Raw genomic sequence first — 20,793 nt, forward strand, 5'->3', positions numbered from 1 at the left:
AGTTTTGTTACTAACTTAGCAACTTTCTTACGTGGGGAAGCTGATGGTAGTGTCTAAAAGTTACCTAGCAGTAAAGCTCTATTTCCCCTTAATACATCTCTGGCTTAGATTTGTATTAATTTCGTATTTGTTCAGACACGCTTGAGATCTGCTGTTAATTACTGGATAGGATTGACAAATCAAAAAAATGTAAATACTAGCACACAACCTTTTTATCATGTGTAAGCCACTTTCAAAAACTGTCAAGGAATTGTATTTTTAGAAGCTGTTCTTATATAGAGACAAGTAATGCAATAGCTGGGTCAGTCTTTCAGATTATGAACATGCTTACGATGAGAATATTCTTGGCGTAAGTCAGGAGTATTATATAATAAGGAAACAATGTCTTTTTATACTTTTCTTCCAAAACATTCCCTAGTGAGAACTAGACTAAAAAACCCCCATAGGGTTGCCTATGAATAGATTTCTTTGCAACGTGATAACTTCAGCCAAATTACACAAAGTAAATTTAAAATCCTTGTCATGTTTTCATAGTTACATTTCTAAACCCCTTTATTGGCATCTGATATGATTTCTGATTGTATAACTAAGTCCCAGACCAACAATGTATAGATGTACAAAATTCTCCCTCTACAAGTACAGATTTCTAGAAGGCAGGAGACTCTGATCAAAAACAACCAACTATGTAAATGAAATAAATTAAAAGCAGTGGGACTAATCCAAGTTTAGCTGGTGCCCCAGAAGGTACAAAAAGGCAGTGTGGAAGGCTGAGGAAGGTTTCTTTGGGTCAGTAGTGATGTAGGTCTATGCCTGTGTACAACACAGGTTTAAAGCCTATCATACAATGAGGAGAATGTCTGTTGCAATGCAACCTCCAGAAAGGTCAGAGATCTGCTGTGACAAGAGGTGTCAAAAAAGAAAAGGAATTGGCCCCTGCCGTGAGATGCTACACAAACCATTGTCAATAGAGTCGAATGATGTGCTGGAAAAACCATGGAAGTTTGATGCAGTGCATCAGTGAGGAAAAAGGATTGAGTGCTGATCTCCCTTTGTGCTCAGCAAGGTAAATATGGTAAACTGATTGTATGGTGTTTTTTTAACTGACTGGTAAATGGTGAGCAAGTTCTTTTTTTAAAGGAAAACACCCCCTTTTTTTGTGAGGGTGTCTTTTGGGAAGAGAAAAAAGTAATTCCCTGAAGTGTGGAACATTCAGACATGCTTGGAATCTGACAATGGTTGAATGAGTAATCTCATTCAATTTGTTAGTTGGGTATCCTCTCTGTGTATGGTGGACTGCATAGCTCATTGGTCACCTAGCTTGGAAAGCTTCCTTAATGTTTAGCTTTATGTATTTCTGGGGAAAAAGGCATGTAAACAAGCAGGAAGTAATTTCAGACTTTCAAATCAATGTTATGTACAGAATTCGGGAAATGACATACAAAATTAATGTCTATTTCATGTAGCAAAAGGAACTTCTCTGTACTAAAGATGTTGAAAAAATACCATTAGGTTAAAATGTATGTGTGAGGAGTTGTTTGAAGTTTCTTACTGCTCTCAAAACTCATTTAGCATCAGTGCAAATATTTTCATATATAACCTGGAAAGGGAGATGAGATGACAAAAGGGAGACTTTTGACAACTGAGATGTGATGGACAATTCTTCAACAAGGGCAAAACAATCATAATTTATCCAACAAATGCAACTCATTTTTGGGGTGAGGGGGAATCTATGGCATCTGAGGCACAACAGGGCTTTCATAGATAACCAAGAGCTGATGTTTTCTTTGTCTTGTGGCCAAAAGAAAGATGGTGTTGTTAAGTGGATCCTTTTTTGTGGCTGTCTGAAGAAGCATAATTCCAGGCTCCAACCAAATAGCTGCTTTATAGCCAGAAAACTGATAAATGGAGGCTGGTAGAAGAAATAAATCTTGAGAAAAATATGTAGGAGTTTTCCCCCTTTTCTTTGATCTTTATCTGCCCATATGTGTACAAAATAACATCCATGTCTTTAGCTTGGCTGTGTCTGACATAGAATTCAGGTTGTTCTTGTAGGTCCTGTGTGAAGTCCAGCAAAGTCAGTGAGATACTTTCTATTGATTTCAATGGCTTTTAAATCAACCTTTGTTCGTTAACTGCCTGACAGTAATAGAAAGCAAAACCAAAAAAGGACCTTTGCTGGTTAATTTATTTATGCAAATTTTCCTTAACTCCAAACGTGCCTTTTAAAAACAAAACCAACCAAACAAAAAATCTGAACTCATAGAACCAAATGCCTCCAAAAGAAACCAAACAAAACAAAACCCCCAGGCCTCCTCCCTTCTCTAAACTCTTTGAATACATGCAGCCAGGGAATTACTTAAATAGATATTCTTACCTTTACTACAAAAAATTCATGCGGAAGTCCTATCTTGGAATACGCTATTCATTAGTTGGCTTGGCAGAAGGAATGCAATCCAAATCAATGAGCTGCCAAGAGTATTTTTAGTGGTTTTATACCATTGCCCATTCAAATCTTGGAAAATTTCTTCAGAAAATTGGACAAAGTGACCAGTCATTTTATGGGCTTTTGCAAGATCTAAAAGTGAAAAACAACTATTGTATTTAGCATCTGCTAATGGAGGTTTCAGGATACAGAACTTGAGAAAGTTCTGCTGGGAAGCTAATACAATAGCCACAAAATTTTGGACTGATAATAGGAAACACTGGCACTAAACAGATATGGAAAGAGTTGTGCTGATATTCTATATCCAGGCCTGCTATCCTATGCCGAGTGCTAAAGATTCTGTAGTTAAACAGTAGTAAAGATCTGGAATGGAGTCAGAGACAAATGCAAGATAGATAAAATTGCCCTTTTTCACTGTGAATATTATTGTCTAGTTAATTCTGTCTTTGGAGAATTAAAACCCAGGAAGAGTAAAGAAAGCAAGTTGTACCAACATTTTTCCAAATGAGGAAATGTATGTCCTTACCCACATATGTAATTAAGCCTTCATCTTCCTTTATTTCAAGTCAGTGTTTTTCCTTTTGTTTCTTTGGGAGTTGGGTCTAGATTTGTGCTGCTATTGTAACTGTTTCCTTGACCTTTTTTTTTTTTCTTTTCCCTCCCCAAGCTGGAAGCTAGAAAATCAATAAAAGGGAAACTATTCACCAGATACCACATGAGGTTTAGTGGATTATATTTTATTTGACTCAAAGTGGAAAGGAATGACAAAAGAATATAACATTTTTAATCCTACATAAAATACATTTCTGGAAAACTGTTCTATGCACATGAAGCTTAATTTTGAAGGTGGTTTTTTTTCCTCAGCAACACTCTTTTTTTTGACCTGTACAAAGATGATATCCAAACTGTGTACACCTTCAAAAGTTACTTTGGCTTGCAACTTCTACATGTTGGGATTGTCTGCAAGATGAAATATAGACAGGATATGTATTTTTTTAATTATCTAAAAAAATTTTCTGAGGGTTTTAAGTGTGTGTTGCTGTATATGAGAGAATATACCTGGAGGAATGACAGCTTGAGATGACAGAATTGGTACAAACTTTTGACAGTAAATAGCTAGTGATCAAACAAAAGTTGTGTATGACAGAACACCAGCAGAAGCAGCTTAAGGATACATTTCACCAGTGCAAGTGCCCACTATAGGGGGTTCACAACATCACCTAGAGTATAAGGTGAGCTCTTCGCAGTGGTGAACAAAACTTTTCTCCAAGTACAGGAAATCATCTGGAGCTAGTGAAGCTGAGCAAACTTAGATTTGCCTCTAAATTAAACATGAGTAATAAAAAGAAACACTAAAATTACATTTTGGTTTTGGATCAGTTATGCCATTGCTTAATATCACCCAAAGATCAGCTCATGGTTAAAGGGGCAAGAAATGTTTTCCCTGAGAAGAAAACTCATCTTGTTAAATTTGATTTATGCCGCAGTAAAGAGGCACTGATCAGACTGACAAGTTTTAATGTTATTTGGGGTAGGATTAACTTCAGTCAGACTGTTTCTCAGTTTTGGGCTTAATAAGTCTTCCCCTTAAATATATTAATTTAGAATGGCTCTACACAAAGTGGTATCTGCTTTAAAAATCAGGGGTAAGAAGTACATCAACATAAAATAGTGCCTTTAAAAATCAAAATTGATAAACTTAACTGTTCTACATTTATAGAAAGGAAAAATTAGGATTCTTATAATTGCTGTCAGCTAACAATGTGGTTTTAATATTTTTTCCTTTTGACGTTTGTTCTGTTGCCAGGTGTATGTGCTTATATTGTGATCTGCTTTGCATTACTTTCATAGAAGTATTACCATTAAAAGTGCTACATAGAGTATTAAATAGCAGAGCGAGTCAGGAGGCATGGATTGAATCTCTAGTGCACAAAGTAGAAGGTTGGATGCCTCATCTGGGTGATGTGGTATAAATACCTATAACCAAACTATCAGTGGCACTACTGATATTCTTGACATTAAATTGAGCCATGCAGGAGTGCAGTATTCCAATAGCTAGAGTTATGAATATCACAGATTATGGACAGACAGAATGCACCAGAAAGACTTTCCTATATTGGCTACTCTTGTTGCAGTTTATTCTTCTGTCAGTATTTCCCCTATAAACTCCTTTTATTTATAGGCTTGGCAGTTAGCCATGAAATTTTGCTTCTAGCAGGAACTTGGCAGACACTGTCTCCAGTCAGGAAAATTATTTTAAACAAATTTTTTAAATGTATGATACGTATTGGGGCTCTTTTAAAAGTTAGAGGTGCAGTCCTTTTTTTTTTTTTTCTTTTTTTTTTTTCCCCTGAGAAAAAGGATTGGTTTCAGTGTTGATTTTTTTTGTTGTTGTGGTTTCTTTCCATTGTAAATCCTCTAAACAAATTCTTAAAGGACAAAAGACTGACACCAATTAGAGAAAACATGAGGGTTTTTTTGAAAAACATAGAGGTACTGTGTGTAAATGGCAAGGACTTGTGTATTTTGAAGTGATTGCTCTTAGGATGTTGCTTTAAATACATAATTGATCTTTGTGATGGGATAAAGCTTGTTCACAATGGTGTAAACTGTAAGGTAAATAGTATGTGACATATATGTAATTTTAAATGCCTATATTCCCTCTTTATTTAATTTTCCATACCTTTCTGTCAGTCTTATACACAAGAGCCTTAGCAAGTCAACCCTTTAACAAATTCAGCATAGTACAATAATTGATAATGTTGTGGGAGCAAGCAGATAAGATACCTTTATGTCAAAGTCTGTTGTATGGTCTAGGATCCAAGTGTACTCACCTAAGCAGAATAGCCTTTCTTATCCTTCAGGGTTTGCAATGCTGATTTGGGCAAATACCACCAGGACCACCACAAATCAGCAGGAATGAAATTCAGTGGTGACTGTGGTAACAGCTCCTGGCTCTGTGTCAAGGTCTGTTCTCCATGCTCTTACAGCTTACCTGTAGGCTGGAAGTCCCACCCTGTGCTTCTCCCCTGTCACTTTTCTTCTACTTGTAAACCCAAAGTTTGCTACCGTGTTGATTAGTAGAGCTTCAGTAATTTGTAGCATTACCTGCCATAGCTCTCCTTTACCCTGAAAACACTTCTTCAACTACTGGGTCTTCATCCAGTGAACACATCAAAAAAGAAAGCCTGGCCATAGGTATTTTATCAAGAGGAGAAGTGTCTGGGACTCATCGCTTCTGCTGACCCTTAGGAAAAAACATTTAGGAATTTTTGCTTTGTTTTGTGTTCTTTTTTACATGGAAAGCATGATTTAAAAGCATTCAAAAATATGTAATCAACAAAGTATGATTGCGATTTCATGTGGCATGAGAATCATAGAATCACTTAGGTTGGAAAAGAACCTGAAAAATAAAGGTCCATTGGAAAGATTTTGTGTATTTGATAGTGACACCAGTGTGCCACCATACCACAACATGCCATTGTGTGTTTTTTGGGAGCTGATACAAATCCTCTGCTTTGTCACAGGTATAATGCTCATCCTTTATCAGTGTTGCTCTTCTTTCTGCTGCGCATGCAGAAGTGATGCAGTTTTTAAACTTTTGAGACTGGTTTTAAAAATTGCATGGTGAAGTATTTTAAAGCACCTCTGTTTGGATGTTTGCAAGCATATTTAATAAGGTAATTAAAAAAATGCTGGATATATTTCCCAGAAATTGGAATATCTTCTTCTGTTATGCACCTGAGGAATTCTGCACATTGGCCTCTGGCTGACCCATCACACTATTTGTGCTGGATGAGGAACATGTGGTGTGCAGTGTGAAGGTGGAAAAACACAGTGCATCCAGGTGCAAATTTTGACTAAGGATTCAGTAAAGCTTGCATGAATTCTTACTACTTTTATGGACTCCAGGAAATACATGGAAGGTTGTTAATGCAAAGGTAATTAACATACCAAAATCACCTGAAGATTTTCCCATTCATAATTTGTACCTACTGTAGATACACGTAAGTAGAAAAGACAGTGTTTATAGTTGCAAAATAGGTGGAGGAAGAGCTCTGTAAGGGACAGTAAAATCTGATTTTGGAGGCATATGTAATTCTCCTTCTTCCAGAGGTCAGATTCTCATCTATAAAATGGGCATAGCAATAAGTAGCCTTACAAGGTGCAATTAGAAAGAGTAAGACTGCATAGTCTGTCTGTCACATGAAAATGAAAATGCTATCATTGTATCTGTGACAAGATTTCTTTGCACAACTAAATGAAAGGACTGTGTAATTAAGAATACCATATTGTGGACAATATTGTGTCATTGATGATAATTTAAATATTATTATGCTTGGTAGGATATATAACTTTTATGTTCTTGGGAATGTTACTATAATTGATGATATTCTTAAAAGGAATATCATCTTTCTTATAAATGTTTTACAGCATCCCATTCATTCTTTTCTTGCTTATTTTAAAATTCTCTCTTTACCTCTATTCCAAGCCCTGGTCAGTGTTTGTCTCAGAGTGGCTACTGAGAAAGTGGGCAAGGAGTGATACAATTTATATGGCTTTGTTGGTTTTATTCCCTTTCTGAACCTCTGTGCATTTCCCAGGGCCTGTGGCTTTTGAGTTGTTGGCCAGCTACACGTGCAAATCTTTAAGTTATAATTCTCCAGACCACTTAGAAGTGGAAGGAAATTGGAGTGGTGCTAAACATTTCTCAGTGTAGTTTCCATTTCAGATGGGGCAGAGTCAGAGGAATGAATGTATTTTGAGAGTTCCAATTTATATATTTCCAGCTACGTATTCCCATTTACTTTTAAATCTTGGAAGACAATGAAATACTGGAAACTCAGGGAGGAAATTTTCTCGATCCTGGTCAGCTGTTCCAAATGATTTGGTCTAAAAGCATTAGAGAAGCATGAACTACTTGACTGTTTGGATATCACCAAAGTTGGTTATTAGCCTTCCTTCCTCTTCTCAGAACCTAAGATCTTCTCTATGCTCTAGTACTGGTGAATGTGGAATAATATTCACCGTTGTAGAAAAGGCAGATACACAGGGCTCATATGGCTGTAGCTGAATGAAAACCTGGGCAACTAAGTCTGGATTATCAGGTACATTTTCAGTGATGTGTATTAATGGGATATACATACCAGAGTTTTTAAAATAACTTCTCTCTTTGCTAGACATTTCTCTGTCAAAATAGTAATTTATGGAATATCACCCAAGAAAATAAAACAGATTGCCATTGTCCAGAGGAGAGAACAGAGGCAGCTGTTCCTCTTGTAAAAGTCAGTTATGTAATAAAAATATACCCTGGGACTTCAGTGGAGGTCATCAAACCTGTCAGCAGTGAGAAAAGCTAGAATTTGTGTGGTTTTTTTAGAATCATCTGAACAATGTTGTTAACTTACATTGAAATATAGCAATTTAATTACACTTTAACTACTTCAGTGCTGATTCCTTTTTTTAGGAGTATGTAGGTGCTCTCCTTAGCTTTTGTTAGATGCAGAAATAACCACAAGAGTTGGGTGTACTAATGCAGTTGCTTGCTGCTTGGATTTGCTAGGGTGGGAACCATGATTCCTTCTCCATGCCCACAAATTCCATGTTCCCTCTGTTACTGCTCACATAGAAGGAAGGAGGTGATACAGACTCTCTTCAATGCCAAAAGCCTCAGCTAGTTCATAAGTGCCAAACAGCCAAGCAACATTTCATCCCTTCCTGGATGCCAAAAGCCTCAAGTATCCCTGCTCCACCTGCCAAAACCTCCAACTTTGTCCTGACAACTCCTGCAGTGCAGGCCTGTGTTGTCAATATGAAATTCTGCAATACACTGACAATGGAAAATCTGGATTCAGTATAATACTGAAAAACATGCTGGGATTTGCCTTCAGCTTAGTATCAAAATGAATTACACTGTAAATATTTTCTCTGTGTGACTCTCTTGTATGTTTTATTTTCCAAATCTTGAATTTGAACTTGCACAATTCAGAATCACTGAGAGCTCCAAGATACATCTGAGCCCCCAGATGTGTTCTTTCATGTAGCTAAAGAAGTCCATCATTTTGCCTTTTGGCTGATTTCTTGCTAGTGATTCTCCTGGTCTTTCAGTGAGTTTTATCAGCTTGTATTTCTGAAATGCTCTTTTTGTTACCATGTACAGATTCCATTTTGCAGTCAGTTCATAGTGCATAGATACCCCTACACAGTGGCAAAGCCAAGTGCAGGGAATAGTTAATGTGATTGAAATAGTATCAGTAATACTAAAATTCATTACTTCTAAACATCTGCTTAAGACAGCTGCATTTACTCCCAGGTATCAGTCTAAAATAACGATGCATTGTTTTTTTTCTTCAGGTTTCTATAATCCCAGATCTGTCCTATTTAACATACAGAGTAATATATAATTTAATTTGGTTCATATAAGTAAAAGATTTATTAACCTTAATGATGTGTGTGGTGTACAATTAGGTAATGTATAACACACCCAGAAATAGAAATATAGCAGAAAATGTGTTGAAATCTACAATAATAATAATAAAATAAGCGGAAGTTTTTCTGCTAAAATCAGGTAATGCAAGATTTCATTATATTTCTTTTTCTGGATGTAAGTTTCGAGTATTCTATTTAGTTGCTGCCACAACTGAAATAGTTTTTCCTAAATCTGTGATCTGTATTCTACACCTAATTTACATTGTACAAAATACAGGTGTAAATCATTTTGTACGTGACCTTAGCAGGGAAGGAGATTCCTCATATAGTTTGTTGCAAAGCCGTAGATGTAGCAGCCAGAGTTAAAAGCGATGGATACAGTTGTGAGGCTGTCCAGTATTACTCAGAAATTATCTGCAGGTAAATACTTGTTCCTTCAGTTTTGTACTCTGCTCATGGATTCAGTCATCAGTGCGATTTGATACTTTTTCTGCCAAATGTAGTGTCTGCGAAAAAGAGTTTCTGAAAAGCATCAGAGAGCTTCTCTAGGCAGGGCATTTTCCCTTCGGTGTTGTAATTCCTTGCACTACCTCTGTTTGGAGACATTGTAGGTGTGAAGAGAAGCAAATGGCATAGTGCAGTGCTGCCCATGAAGATTAGTGAACAGCAACCTGACGTGCTTTGGAATACTCGAAGTCAGGATAGTGTTAATAGTACTTACAGGTTGTGAGAGTGGGAAAAAGCAATAAAAAGGAAATGCTTCATCTCTGTTCAAAACACTATCAGAGATGAAATTCACTCCTGGGAGAAGGGCCAGTACTGAGCTTTGGATATTGCTTAATTTAGCCTTTCAGTGGGACTGAAGGGGTGTTTTGGATGAATTTAGTCTGAAGAATTTAAATTTTGTATGGAGAAATTCAGTTATATGCAATGTGTTATTGAATAGCAATATGATACAGCTGTGGCAATGTAACTTCTCATGGGGATTCTCTTTTGGACTTCAGCATAACAAAGAGCAGCTATCCAGAGAGCTGCAGTGACATCAGCATAGTAGCAGGTACATTGGTAAATATTCCTCGGTAACTGAGTCCTTGCTTGTTGTGACAACATCTTATTTTGTGAGCCTCATCAATAAGCTGAGTCGATCATTTTGTATATCCATCCAGTCCTAGGCATTCCCTGCGTTGGTAGATGCTGCCCAGAGGTTGCATTGAATCTCTTCTAGAACCTGACAGAGCTGGCCAGCCTGTTCTGGGGAAGTGCCCAGGGGCATATCACAGAGCAGAATTTGGGGTAGTTTGTGCTGCAGTACATGGCAGAGGAACTGTCACCTGGGGACTTTTGCAGGTGAATCTGAGTCTTGGGACTTTGTTTCTTTCATTGCACATTCTGTTACAAAAATTCTGGTGTCAAATGCTATGTACTTGGTTTGTGCTTATATTTAAAGCATATATGTATGCTAAAAACTCTGGGAAACAAACATTGGAGGTATTGGAGCATTTCTGTTGATAGTCTGAATCTTTCTTATGCTGAATGCTAAACATTTACATATCCAAGCCTTATGTAATGGATGTCTGAAGAATAATAAAACTGCATAAACTGACCTTCATTCTCTGGCACCACATCTCCTTTGAAGTCTGCATGATCAAATTCAAGACAATTATGTCATCGTTCATAACAGCCAAACAAAAGTTTGGCCAAATAATAATTTTTCTCCATATAACAGCAGTGTGTTTGATTTTTGTAATGTGTGTCAATGTAGCTGTTGTTATTTACTGGGTGTTACAAGTGACGGTAAAAAATCCCCTTGTTTTAGATTAATGATCAGTCCTGGTAACATCTGGATTTCATTTATTTTACCTCAGTACCCACTTCTGCTCTACTCAGTTACTTTGAATAGTACATTGCAAAGCAAGTATGGCCTAAAAACACACATAAATAATTTTCAGTATGTGCCCATATGTGGCAGAAAACAGAGCCCTGGATAGAAGAAGGGAAGCTGGCACTAACACTTTCCCCCCTGTCCAAATCTACCAGTGCCACACTTTCAGTGAAATTCTCCATGTACAAGCCTGCTTCTGTCAGTTAAGGGCTGTCAGCAGAGACTCAGATCACACATTACTGGGCCTCAGACCTTGGGGAAACCTTGGCATACTGTCATCTTAGTCTTTGAGACTCTGCCTATGTCACCAAGTGCTTCAAAACCTGTATTTTATTTCCCTCCATCCTGATTTAAGTGATCCTTGCCCAGGCCCATGTGCAGTATCATGACTGACTTTCTTTACTTTCAAAACTAATTATAGATTGGATACATAGATTGGGATGAAATATTTGAAACTATCTTCATCAATTGGATTAATTTCTGCAGAGGACATTGTATAGATTCCTAAATATTGCTTTGAATGTAATGCTTGCATCTAACCTGGAACAGATGCAACTCCCACCAGCATAGCTGGATCCAGTGGAAGTGTGACAGCTTTTACCATCTAGCTCTGTGTAAAAGGCAGCCAATCATTTAGGTTGTTTTTATAGTTGTTTTAAGCTATTTTATCTGGATTCACTGCAGCATTTGGGGCATTACTTGATCACGTTACATCAATGGGTAAATACGTGCATGTACACATTGTGCATCTAACAAAACACTTTGACAATGAGGATGTTTAATGTACATGTTGCACTTTATCTGTTGCAAAATGAAACCATGAAAAACACTTCCATCAAAGCTTCACTGGTGAGCCATGTTATCATTACAACTGAAGATAATAAAACCATGAAAAAATGGAAGAAGCAAAACAAGAATGCCCTTTTTCAGTTAGCTCTTGATTTAATTCCTAAATAAGCTTCCAAGGTTTAAATCATGATGTTAATGATCTTTATTTCATTTCAGTTTGGTACCATGTTGTAGATAAATGTAGTATGTGGAGTTTATGAAACCAGACAGCTAGTAAATCAATAATATTTTGCTAGTAAATTACTAAGCCAGTGCAAGCTGCTTTTAACTCTTTCCCATGGGACCAATAGTTTGAAGTATCTGGAGTTTAAATCAACACTGTGGGCACTGAATTAGTCCATGATTCAGAAGAAGGCTTTGTTGGCATAAACCTCTGCTTTGATCATCCTAGTATTTACAGCTTTTTAATTAGATACAGTTCAGAACAATAGCTTTTATCAAAGCAGTTTAGTAACTGAACAACTGGACATTGTTTAGGGCTTTAGATGACATTCTGTCTTGTTAATATCATGTGGCTGGTTTTAATACAGTGATGAAGTTAGGATTATTTTAAGCATTGTTTCTTCATCAAAAGAAACTATTTGAAAGAGTGATGTATTATTACTTTTTTAAATATCGAAAGTTTAGTAATTTCTTCTCAACATTCTAAAAAAGCAACCATTTGCCTTGCAATTACAGGAGACAAACTTTAATTTTGCCCTCATAAATTTGGAAGAAGTTGGTTTTTTGTTCATCTTGACTTATTTTCATGTGCTGAGTGATTTGTTGAGAAGTGCCGAGCTCTTTTTGCTCAAGATTGAAGGCAGTTGGTTCCATTTTCAGTGTCAGACATTTCAGGGTTGGCTTCTGTTGTAAAGTAAACTCAGCGCCAGCATGGAAATTCCTCAGGGATCTTGGCAGAGCTGGGCTCTATCGTTTCTGGAACAGTAGGCTGGCCTAAGTACACTTTTAAAGCTTTACAATAAGTGTCTGTAAAATTTGTAAACTTAGGGGAGCAAGAAAGTTCAGGAGCCACTGATGTGTTTAGACCAATTTCTTCAGTTTAATGTTCAGATGGAGATAGCATATCCTCTAACAAAAAAAAAAATTGGAGAAGTTCATGGCTTTTGAAAGAGGGGTGGAAAAGTTTGGAAATTGCTGATGTTTGTTAGCTGCCTAACTATGGGAGTAGTGCTGTTATACTAAGTCTGTCTGCTCTTATGAATGCCTTTAAAATGTGTTTGAGTAGTCCTTAGTTCTGCTCAAGGTTGTCTAAGTTTATTTGCCACTTGGGTTTCTAAAAACGATGCTTGTTGAATAGTTACAACTGCTGTGTGAGTGTATCCCAAGCATGACAGCTCGTTCACAGTAACAGACCCATTTTCAAGTTCAGTGGCAGGTGTGGAGTTTTTTAGTTTGGTTGGTTTGTTTGTTTTTCTCTGTTTTGTTTGCTCTAGTATTCAGGAGAAAATCCCTTTGAGTACACAGCATTGTACTGATTTGTATTCCCTGTATAGTGCTATTTTGAAAACAGCTTTGTCTTTACTCTTTTCCATTTTCAGTTTAAGCTTAATAAGCTTTTATCTGAATCAATTTTGTTCATGACTGAAGATGAGCTGACTTTATACTGCTGAATTTAGGAAGATTTATGCATTTTTATCCCCCTTATACTGTAAGATTTCAGTACACATCCCTCACTTCAACTTTCATGAGGCACTTTGGAAGAAATGAGACCAATTGTGTTGAATGTGTGTGTTGGGAATGACAGCATCATTGGACATAGCAGTCTGTTGGCAAAAGACAATGTATCAAATGCACTGTATCTTTAAAGACTGCTTCCTTTCCCTTGTAATTATTATAATAGTAAATAAACTTGAGATACCATAACTAAACTGCAAAGTAATATAGTCAGTACTATTAATGTCAAGCAGTAAAACATTTACCAAATCTATTAATGTGGGTGTTTTCCCTTTCTATCCTCCATTTTTTTTTTGTTTTTGTTTTTGTTTTTGTTTTGGTTTTTTTTAGAGCTCCAGAATTACTCGCTCTGATGAAGATAAAGAAGGCGCTTGGGATGCATGGGGTGCCTGGAGTGATTGCTCACGGACCTGTGGAGGGGGAGCCTCTTACTCGCTGAGGAGATGTTTAAATGGCCGGTAAGCCGCATGATTATGTGAGTTTATTCTTTGGCACCTCTGCCATGATTCTGTCCTTTGATGGCATCTCTAGAGAAGCACTGTGGCTTCTGTTTCTAGAACCAAGTGCTGTGTACAGATCAAATGCTGTGAAATCCTGTTAATATGTTTTTGCAACATGTTAAATAAATGCCTGAGCCTTCAACTAAGATAGAACTTTAGTGTGTTATTAAATATATTTTTGGAATAACAAAAATTTTTTGTTTAGTACAGCCAAATACTGAGAGAAGTCCCTGTCACCATAATATAAAGCCAACAGTGAGTTACCTGCACACAAATTAGTTTGCGCTTAAGCATTGCTTGAAATGAATTTCAGGTCTCCTCCATATCTTCCTGTAGCAAAAATCAAGTGACTTACTTAACTTACAGATGTATCAAATGCTGCTTGCTGTTGGAAAAGTTTCTGTGGGTTCTTTTTATGCAATGGTCCTGGTGGCCATATGTTTTCATGGATAAGCCCCTGTAGCTTGAAGAGAACAGCGTATGTGGTGAAAACAATTTACCTCTGTAGTAAAGCTGGACTAATGTAGGAACTTGTTGCTACAATCCTGAAAGTATGAGTAATGCAACAGACTTGTCAGGCGAGAAGAGATCCCAACCAGCTTAGAAGCATCTGTGCTGGCATCCATATTTGCTGCTTTACTTGAATTCTTAAACGTTTTTAAAACTGTTGATTATGTTTAAATTTTTATTTTCTTGAGGTTTTTTTTTTATGTTAAATGTAATATTGCCCAGTAAGTAATTTTTTTCTTGGAAAAGGCTTGTAGTATGATACAGTAGTTAAGTGCAAACTGTATGAAATACATAGCTGAAGATGATTGATTAAACCACTGCCTGTTTTAGTGCAAAATGTACAAAGATCTTTGAGAAGAGTAAAATTTCCAGCAAGAAGCTGTGATATCCTCCCAGTATGTTAGGAACTGTGAAATGATCTCAATAAACTGTAGCAATATAAATGCCACTGTGGTTTTATTAATATTTTTAATGTGTTCCCCTGTGAAAAACATGTGCTTTCCATACCTTGACGAATGTGTAGTTTAAAAGTTTTATTTTCCTGTGTTTTATTATTGTTGTAATGTCCAGGAAATGCAAAACTGTGAAACAAAGTTTTCACATTTGTACATATCATAAACATTTTTAACTTGCACGTTGTGATGCAGTCATTCTTATAAAATATTGGAAATTTGAGACATGCAGTATCTTGAGTTTGGAGAGTTGTACCTTCATCTGAGCTGGTCAGCTCTTGCTCCAGGCATCCACTGCTTTTTCAAATTATATTTTTCAATCTCTAACACATGTTAAAAAATCATTAATATTTTCAATACCTTTTAATGCAAAAAGTGAAAATGTAGGTTGAGCAGACAATTATCAGCTATACATTCTTTAATGTAAGACAGGTCTTTCTGATATAAAGGCTTTATTCCACTATTAGTGATTTTAGAGAGAGTCCCAATTACCATTTCTTGCCAGTTAATTTGAAATACATTCTCAGTTCTTTCAAGGGCTTGATTTTGCCATTCTTGAAAAGAAGATCTTACCCTGAGCAAAAGTGCTGGTCAATTATTGATAAGTTTGGCAAACTGTCTGTTATAATCACCACTTTGTTATATGCCTGTTATTTCAGCTACTAACAGCAGACTTTGAGGATCTGAATTGCCTGAATCTCAGGATACATACACATTGGGCACTTTAGAATTACATGCAGACTATGAGAATTATATTTCATTTAAAATTATAAATTCTGTTCATGTGGATGTGGCTTTGGGTCAGTAAAATTACATTCTGTTCTTCAAAAGTATTGTATTGGGTTTGGGGAGAAAGAAAAAACGTGAGGCTATTTTTTTCTTTGGTAAACAAAACAGGAGAAAGGAAAATTAATGCTCATTAGGCCTATGTTTCATTCTAGGATTGCTTAGATACTATGGTCCTCTTTCCCTATGGGTTATATCCAATGGATTAGAAGTGGTTTTGCTGAAATGAGCATTGGTCAGGCTTAGGGATGCTTTGTGAAATCTTTTTCACAAGATGAATATGTTTTTTATAAGGTTTGCAGTAAATTGGGCTTACAGGGAAAGCCACACATTCTTTGTTGAAAAGACACAGCAGTGTAACCTGTTGAGTCCCTAGAGCCCCTTTGTATTTAAACCTTGTATTTTGATTCCTAATTATGGTAAGGCAGTAGCAATAAAAGTCTAATTTTCAAGAGAATATCTAGCTGTAAAACAGGCAGGCTTGTATTTTGCTGTTATGCAGTGTAACCTTTTTTATTCTGTTTTCAGGAACTGTGAAGGCCGTAATATTCGATACAAAACCTGCAGTAGTAATGTGAGTCTGGCTTTTAAAACTATTTTTACTTATTCAAACAATGTGTTAAAATTTAAGAAATTCTGCTTCTTGTTTAAAACCTTATGGTGCATATTTTTTTTCCCCCATCGTTATCACCATTTTAAAAGATTTCAGCCTGCATGACACTACAAGGTCTCAAATTTAGGCTTCCCAAATGAAAAATTTATTTTAAAATTATGGTGCCAGTTGTGATTCAGAATGTTCTATATAATTTATTAGGAAAATTACACATTTGGAGGATTAAAAATTCAATTCTCATCTTAAACTAGCTAGTGCTAACTACAGCACCTGAGGGTGCTGTATTTCAGCTGAATGTTACACTGAGCTCCTGATCATTTGTGATCATTAATGGTATGGTAGCACTCTTCACATGACCAGAGGTTAACTGCCTGTGTCCCTTTAAAATCTTAGATTTGATAATTAATCATTATATTCCTCCTGTTTGCCTAAGCCCAGATGTTTGTATGTCCACATGCAAAAGCATGTATGTTTAGGTACACTGGCACAGACGATTCCTTTGACTAAATGTAGAGCTGGAGTTTTGACTATACAGTTGCTGTTATTGTGATGCAATCACATTTTGTTTTTACAGAGGAGTTTTATGAAAACCAGTCACATACAGCATACTTAATCACTTATGCCCAACTGATTTGTAGTGATGGTTTGTGCTGTTTAAACAGCTGCTGCCTTGTACCCCAGATGTTGTGGTCTGTTCAAGGTGTGCAGTCCATGCAGGACTTTCTGGTACGACTGACCAACAGCCCATGTGCACAGACACAATAATTCAGAATGATTTATAGTCAGCAATCACTCTCTTGCATGGGTTACCTTACAGTACAATGTGACATTTGCATAATCCCATTCTAGAAAACAGAGAAGATAGATAAATAATTAAACTAAAAGCACCTTTTTCTTTATTTTTTAACTTAACTGTAGTGCATTGATTAATCTGCTTCTGGCTCTGGGAGAAAGGCAGCAACTTTCACACAAATACCTTTTAAAAGGTGAGGCCTGCAGTTCCCTTAGGTTGAATTATACCCAAGCAAGAGCAGGTGATACTCATGTCACAGCTGACCCTGTGATTTCTGCCAGCAGGAGGCAGCTGTGAGGTATGGTGTGTTCCTTCAGAGCTCTGACACTGGAAGTTGCCCAGTTAATATGTTGAATCAGTGTATCTCCTGGGAGAACTGGCCATTCCCACCCTTCAGTTTGCCACACCTCCAGTTTCTTGTGTGCCAGTTGGCTTCTGCCCTTCTCAAGAGCATAGCTTGCTAGAAACTTCAATTGCTCTAACTCACTACTTCTGGATTTTCCACCACAGAGACTCACAGCCTAAGTTTCAGCTGGCAGAGGTTTGTGGAGGTGATTCATGAATCAGGCCCAGTGGAGACAAAAGTCAGATTCTGGACACAAACTCTGTCACTTGCCCTCTCAGAAAAAAAGCCTAGCAGCTTTGGGCAAAGTGTCCTTAGCTCATAAATAAAAATGCTGTGTGCAAAAGCTGCCATAATCTTTTAAAGCTGTGTGATAAGCTGAATTGCAGCCATGCAAGATGTTGGCAATACACAAACTGCCACACTAAAACCTATTTGCTACGTTCCTTAAGTAGGTACCTAGTTGTATGCATCGTGTACATTGATAAATCCTGGATTGCTTGATCCTGTGCACTGCAGCTTCCTATGCAACAGTACCAACAAGTCACTGTGGTATAACACCTTCTTGCTCCAGTGAAAGGACCAAAAAACTACCCAATGTACAGAAAAAGGAGAGAGATGAGACCAATTTGGGTGCATTTCGTGCTGTAAGCAGAGGTCTGAATGCTTTTAGGACATGTAAGAGCAGTTGTGCACACTTCTCATTTTAAGCATTAGGCAATGAAAATCTGATGGAAATGAAGGCACTCTGTGCTTCAGCATAGAGAAAATTAAGATGATTACCATATCCTTTCTGAACTCCCAGGGAGTTTTTCTGAAGTCACTGGGGCCTGTTTCTTAACTTTAGGACTTACTTTAAAGCGATAAGTGGCAAGCGTCTTGTATGTGAGTATGTTTGAATTTATGATGATTCATATGTTAATTTCCAGACAGGAAGCTGCCTTTACAGTTCTGCTTTTAGGGTATGTCTGAAAGGGATTAGGTTTCCATTTCAGTTCAGGTACAGCCAGAATCTCCCAGGAATGCTTTTTCCTAGATTATGGATCAGATAATGGAGTAGTCCTGAGAAAAAGATATTTCATGATATTTCCACTGTTAATACAACTGATCTTTGAATTTGGTGTCACTGAATTCAAACCTAGTATTAGACCTGACTTAACCTTGAAATGAGAGCTTACACCTAAATGTAAATCTGGGACTACTAGACCTGTTTTCTTCCAGATGATAAAACTTTCCCCAAAGCATTATTTCCAATGGATGCTTCTCACTTTAGGAGTCAAATTTTAGTTTGAAAATTAAGAGTTTATACTAGCTTCTTTCCATATTAGTAGGTATTATTGTTAACCACATGAGACATTCAGCATATATACTCACTGTGCTAAGTTGTCTGCAAATGTAATTTTGCTACATGATACATTACACCACTAACATCTATATTGGGCAGTACAAATGAAGCACAACTTAATATGTGTGTCGTTCTAATGAAAAGAACAAGAATCATTTTACCAGAAAATTGGTTTCATCTGGATTTGTAATAGAATAGGAGTAAGTTCATTGAACTCAAGCATAGTTCCAGAATAATATTAGTGATATTTCAATCAAAAAATTAAATCAAGGTCTTAGCAACAAAATAATTGCTGAGATTAAGGCATATGCATAGTCTGCTTATCTTTCTATCATAACTGAGATGCCAGGTGCATGGTTTTGTAAAACTGAGTGTATGCTTTCAGCTTTTCTTAGAAAAACTTTAGAGAAATAAGCTATATAAATGATTCATTATATGCTGTTCAATGAGATTTTCAGTCTTTCTTAACCCCCCTTTTTTTATATCTCCATTTTTGTATATACTGTTACATTCTAATGCTATGATGTGCATTATATGGAAGTGTTTAAGATAATCCTTTAGGGTCCTATTCATAGAACAAGTTTTTTGGACCATTTCCTCATAAATTTCACATTCTTATGTGCCAAAAAGTCACTTACACATATGCCAGAGTGACTCTTTGACAGTAAGAAAAACCACTGTTTTGTAATAGATTTGCCCATGTTTAATTCCATTATAATCTTCTATTATATGCAGATAATGCTTGCACTTGTTCAACATAATCATCAGATTATTGTCCCATCATCCATTTCTTAACCAGCTCATTTATCCCATTCAGAAACTCCTGGCTGAACTATGTCTGCCTCAATCCTATAATATTTCACCTTGAGTTGCATATTTCTCTCTAATCTTTTCATTTATTTATTTGAAAAAAATAAATTGTTCTGATCTACTATACGGCTCTCATGGCTGGGATTTCTAGCTCAGGTATCTTAATTTTGGTAAGAAGTGGCCTGCAAACTGTGTAGGAAAAACACAGAACATGAAGCTGATTTCAAAAAGAAAACAAAACAATGACTTCATCAGCTTTGGCCAGGTTTCAACAAAATGAGATTCAACAGAATAGAACTAGACAAAGGGCTAGACTTTCTTTGGTGTCATCATTTTTACTGGGAATTTTCTTGCCTTTTGTGCTTTTTTCAGTAATTGTTGTCAGGAGTCACAGGGCCTGGTGCAACCTTCCTATTTTATACATGAATGTTGCCTACGAAGATACAGATTTCCCAGGTTAGCTTTGTTTTCAGAGGCTGAAAATGCTCACTGCCAAAACTAAAATGGTACTTTTCATAAGAAGCCAGCCCTCAAATGCCTTAGTTTTTAATCATCTGTCACAAAAAGAATAGGAATATATATGTCTATTTTTAACCCACATGGTAGTCATGTCTGAAGCATCCTTTTCAGATCCATCTGTCTAATAATGTTAGTCATAAGTTAGGTTATAAATAAACTTCATTCCACTACAAGATCTGGATGTGATTATTTTGCCAACATTATCTATTGTGCATTAGACCTCACAGATACATCTTCAGCTCCTTATGTAGTGTATGAAGCTCTAAACAGCCTGGCTATGGTTCAGTGAATTAAGTGTAAGATAAAAGCTATTGCTGAAGTTAAGAAATCTGAGAAATGCTGAAATAAGTAGAAAAACTAATTAACAAACAAGGAAAAACGTTGACTGTTGAGAGGAAAGAGGGAATGATGGAATGAATTGGTGTCTGAAATACGTTAAAACCAGAGAGACATGCAAATTGGATGAGGATTGGGACCCACGTCTGACAGTGTGACCTAGCCCGCTTCCCAAACATGCTTCAGCCTTGCCTACTTCTCCCACATCTTGGGAGATGTAGGGTTCTTCTCCTTTCTATTTTTTAAACTCCCTCTCACTTTTCTGACCCATGCTGATGGAATTAACTTGAAATTTACAAGTCTTCTTGTTGTCTTGATTACATTCCTTTCTATGCCTAATTGTCTTTCTGTTTAGATTATAAACTCCTTTCTTTATTACAAATACGTATTGTACTCAAGAAAACAGGGAACTAAACTTGGTTGTCATCCAAATGCTGATATAATGCAAATTATACTAATTTCTTTGTGATGTGTTTTTTTATGCTCCTGCTTTTGAACACTGCTCA

The 20,793-nt window shown here is 36.7% G+C and overlaps 1 protein-coding gene across 1 annotated transcript in view; it reads left to right on the forward strand.

Moving 5' to 3' along the window:
• The window catches only part of ADAMTSL3 (ADAMTS like 3), a 187,643-nt gene that overhangs the window by 74,743 nt on the left and 92,107 nt on the right, over window positions 1-20,793 (forward strand). The window contains exons 5-6 of the mRNA XM_054387718.1: window positions 13,611-13,738; window positions 16,057-16,102. Of these exons, the coding sequence (XP_054243693.1) occupies window positions 13,611-13,738; window positions 16,057-16,102 (174 nt within the window). The remainder of the gene's footprint in view (window positions 1-13,610; window positions 13,739-16,056; window positions 16,103-20,793) is intronic.

This window comes from Indicator indicator, chromosome 16 (assembly GCF_027791375.1).
Source record: "Indicator indicator isolate 239-I01 chromosome 16, UM_Iind_1.1, whole genome shotgun sequence".
Taxonomy (NCBI): domain Eukaryota; kingdom Metazoa; phylum Chordata; class Aves; order Piciformes; family Indicatoridae; genus Indicator; species Indicator indicator.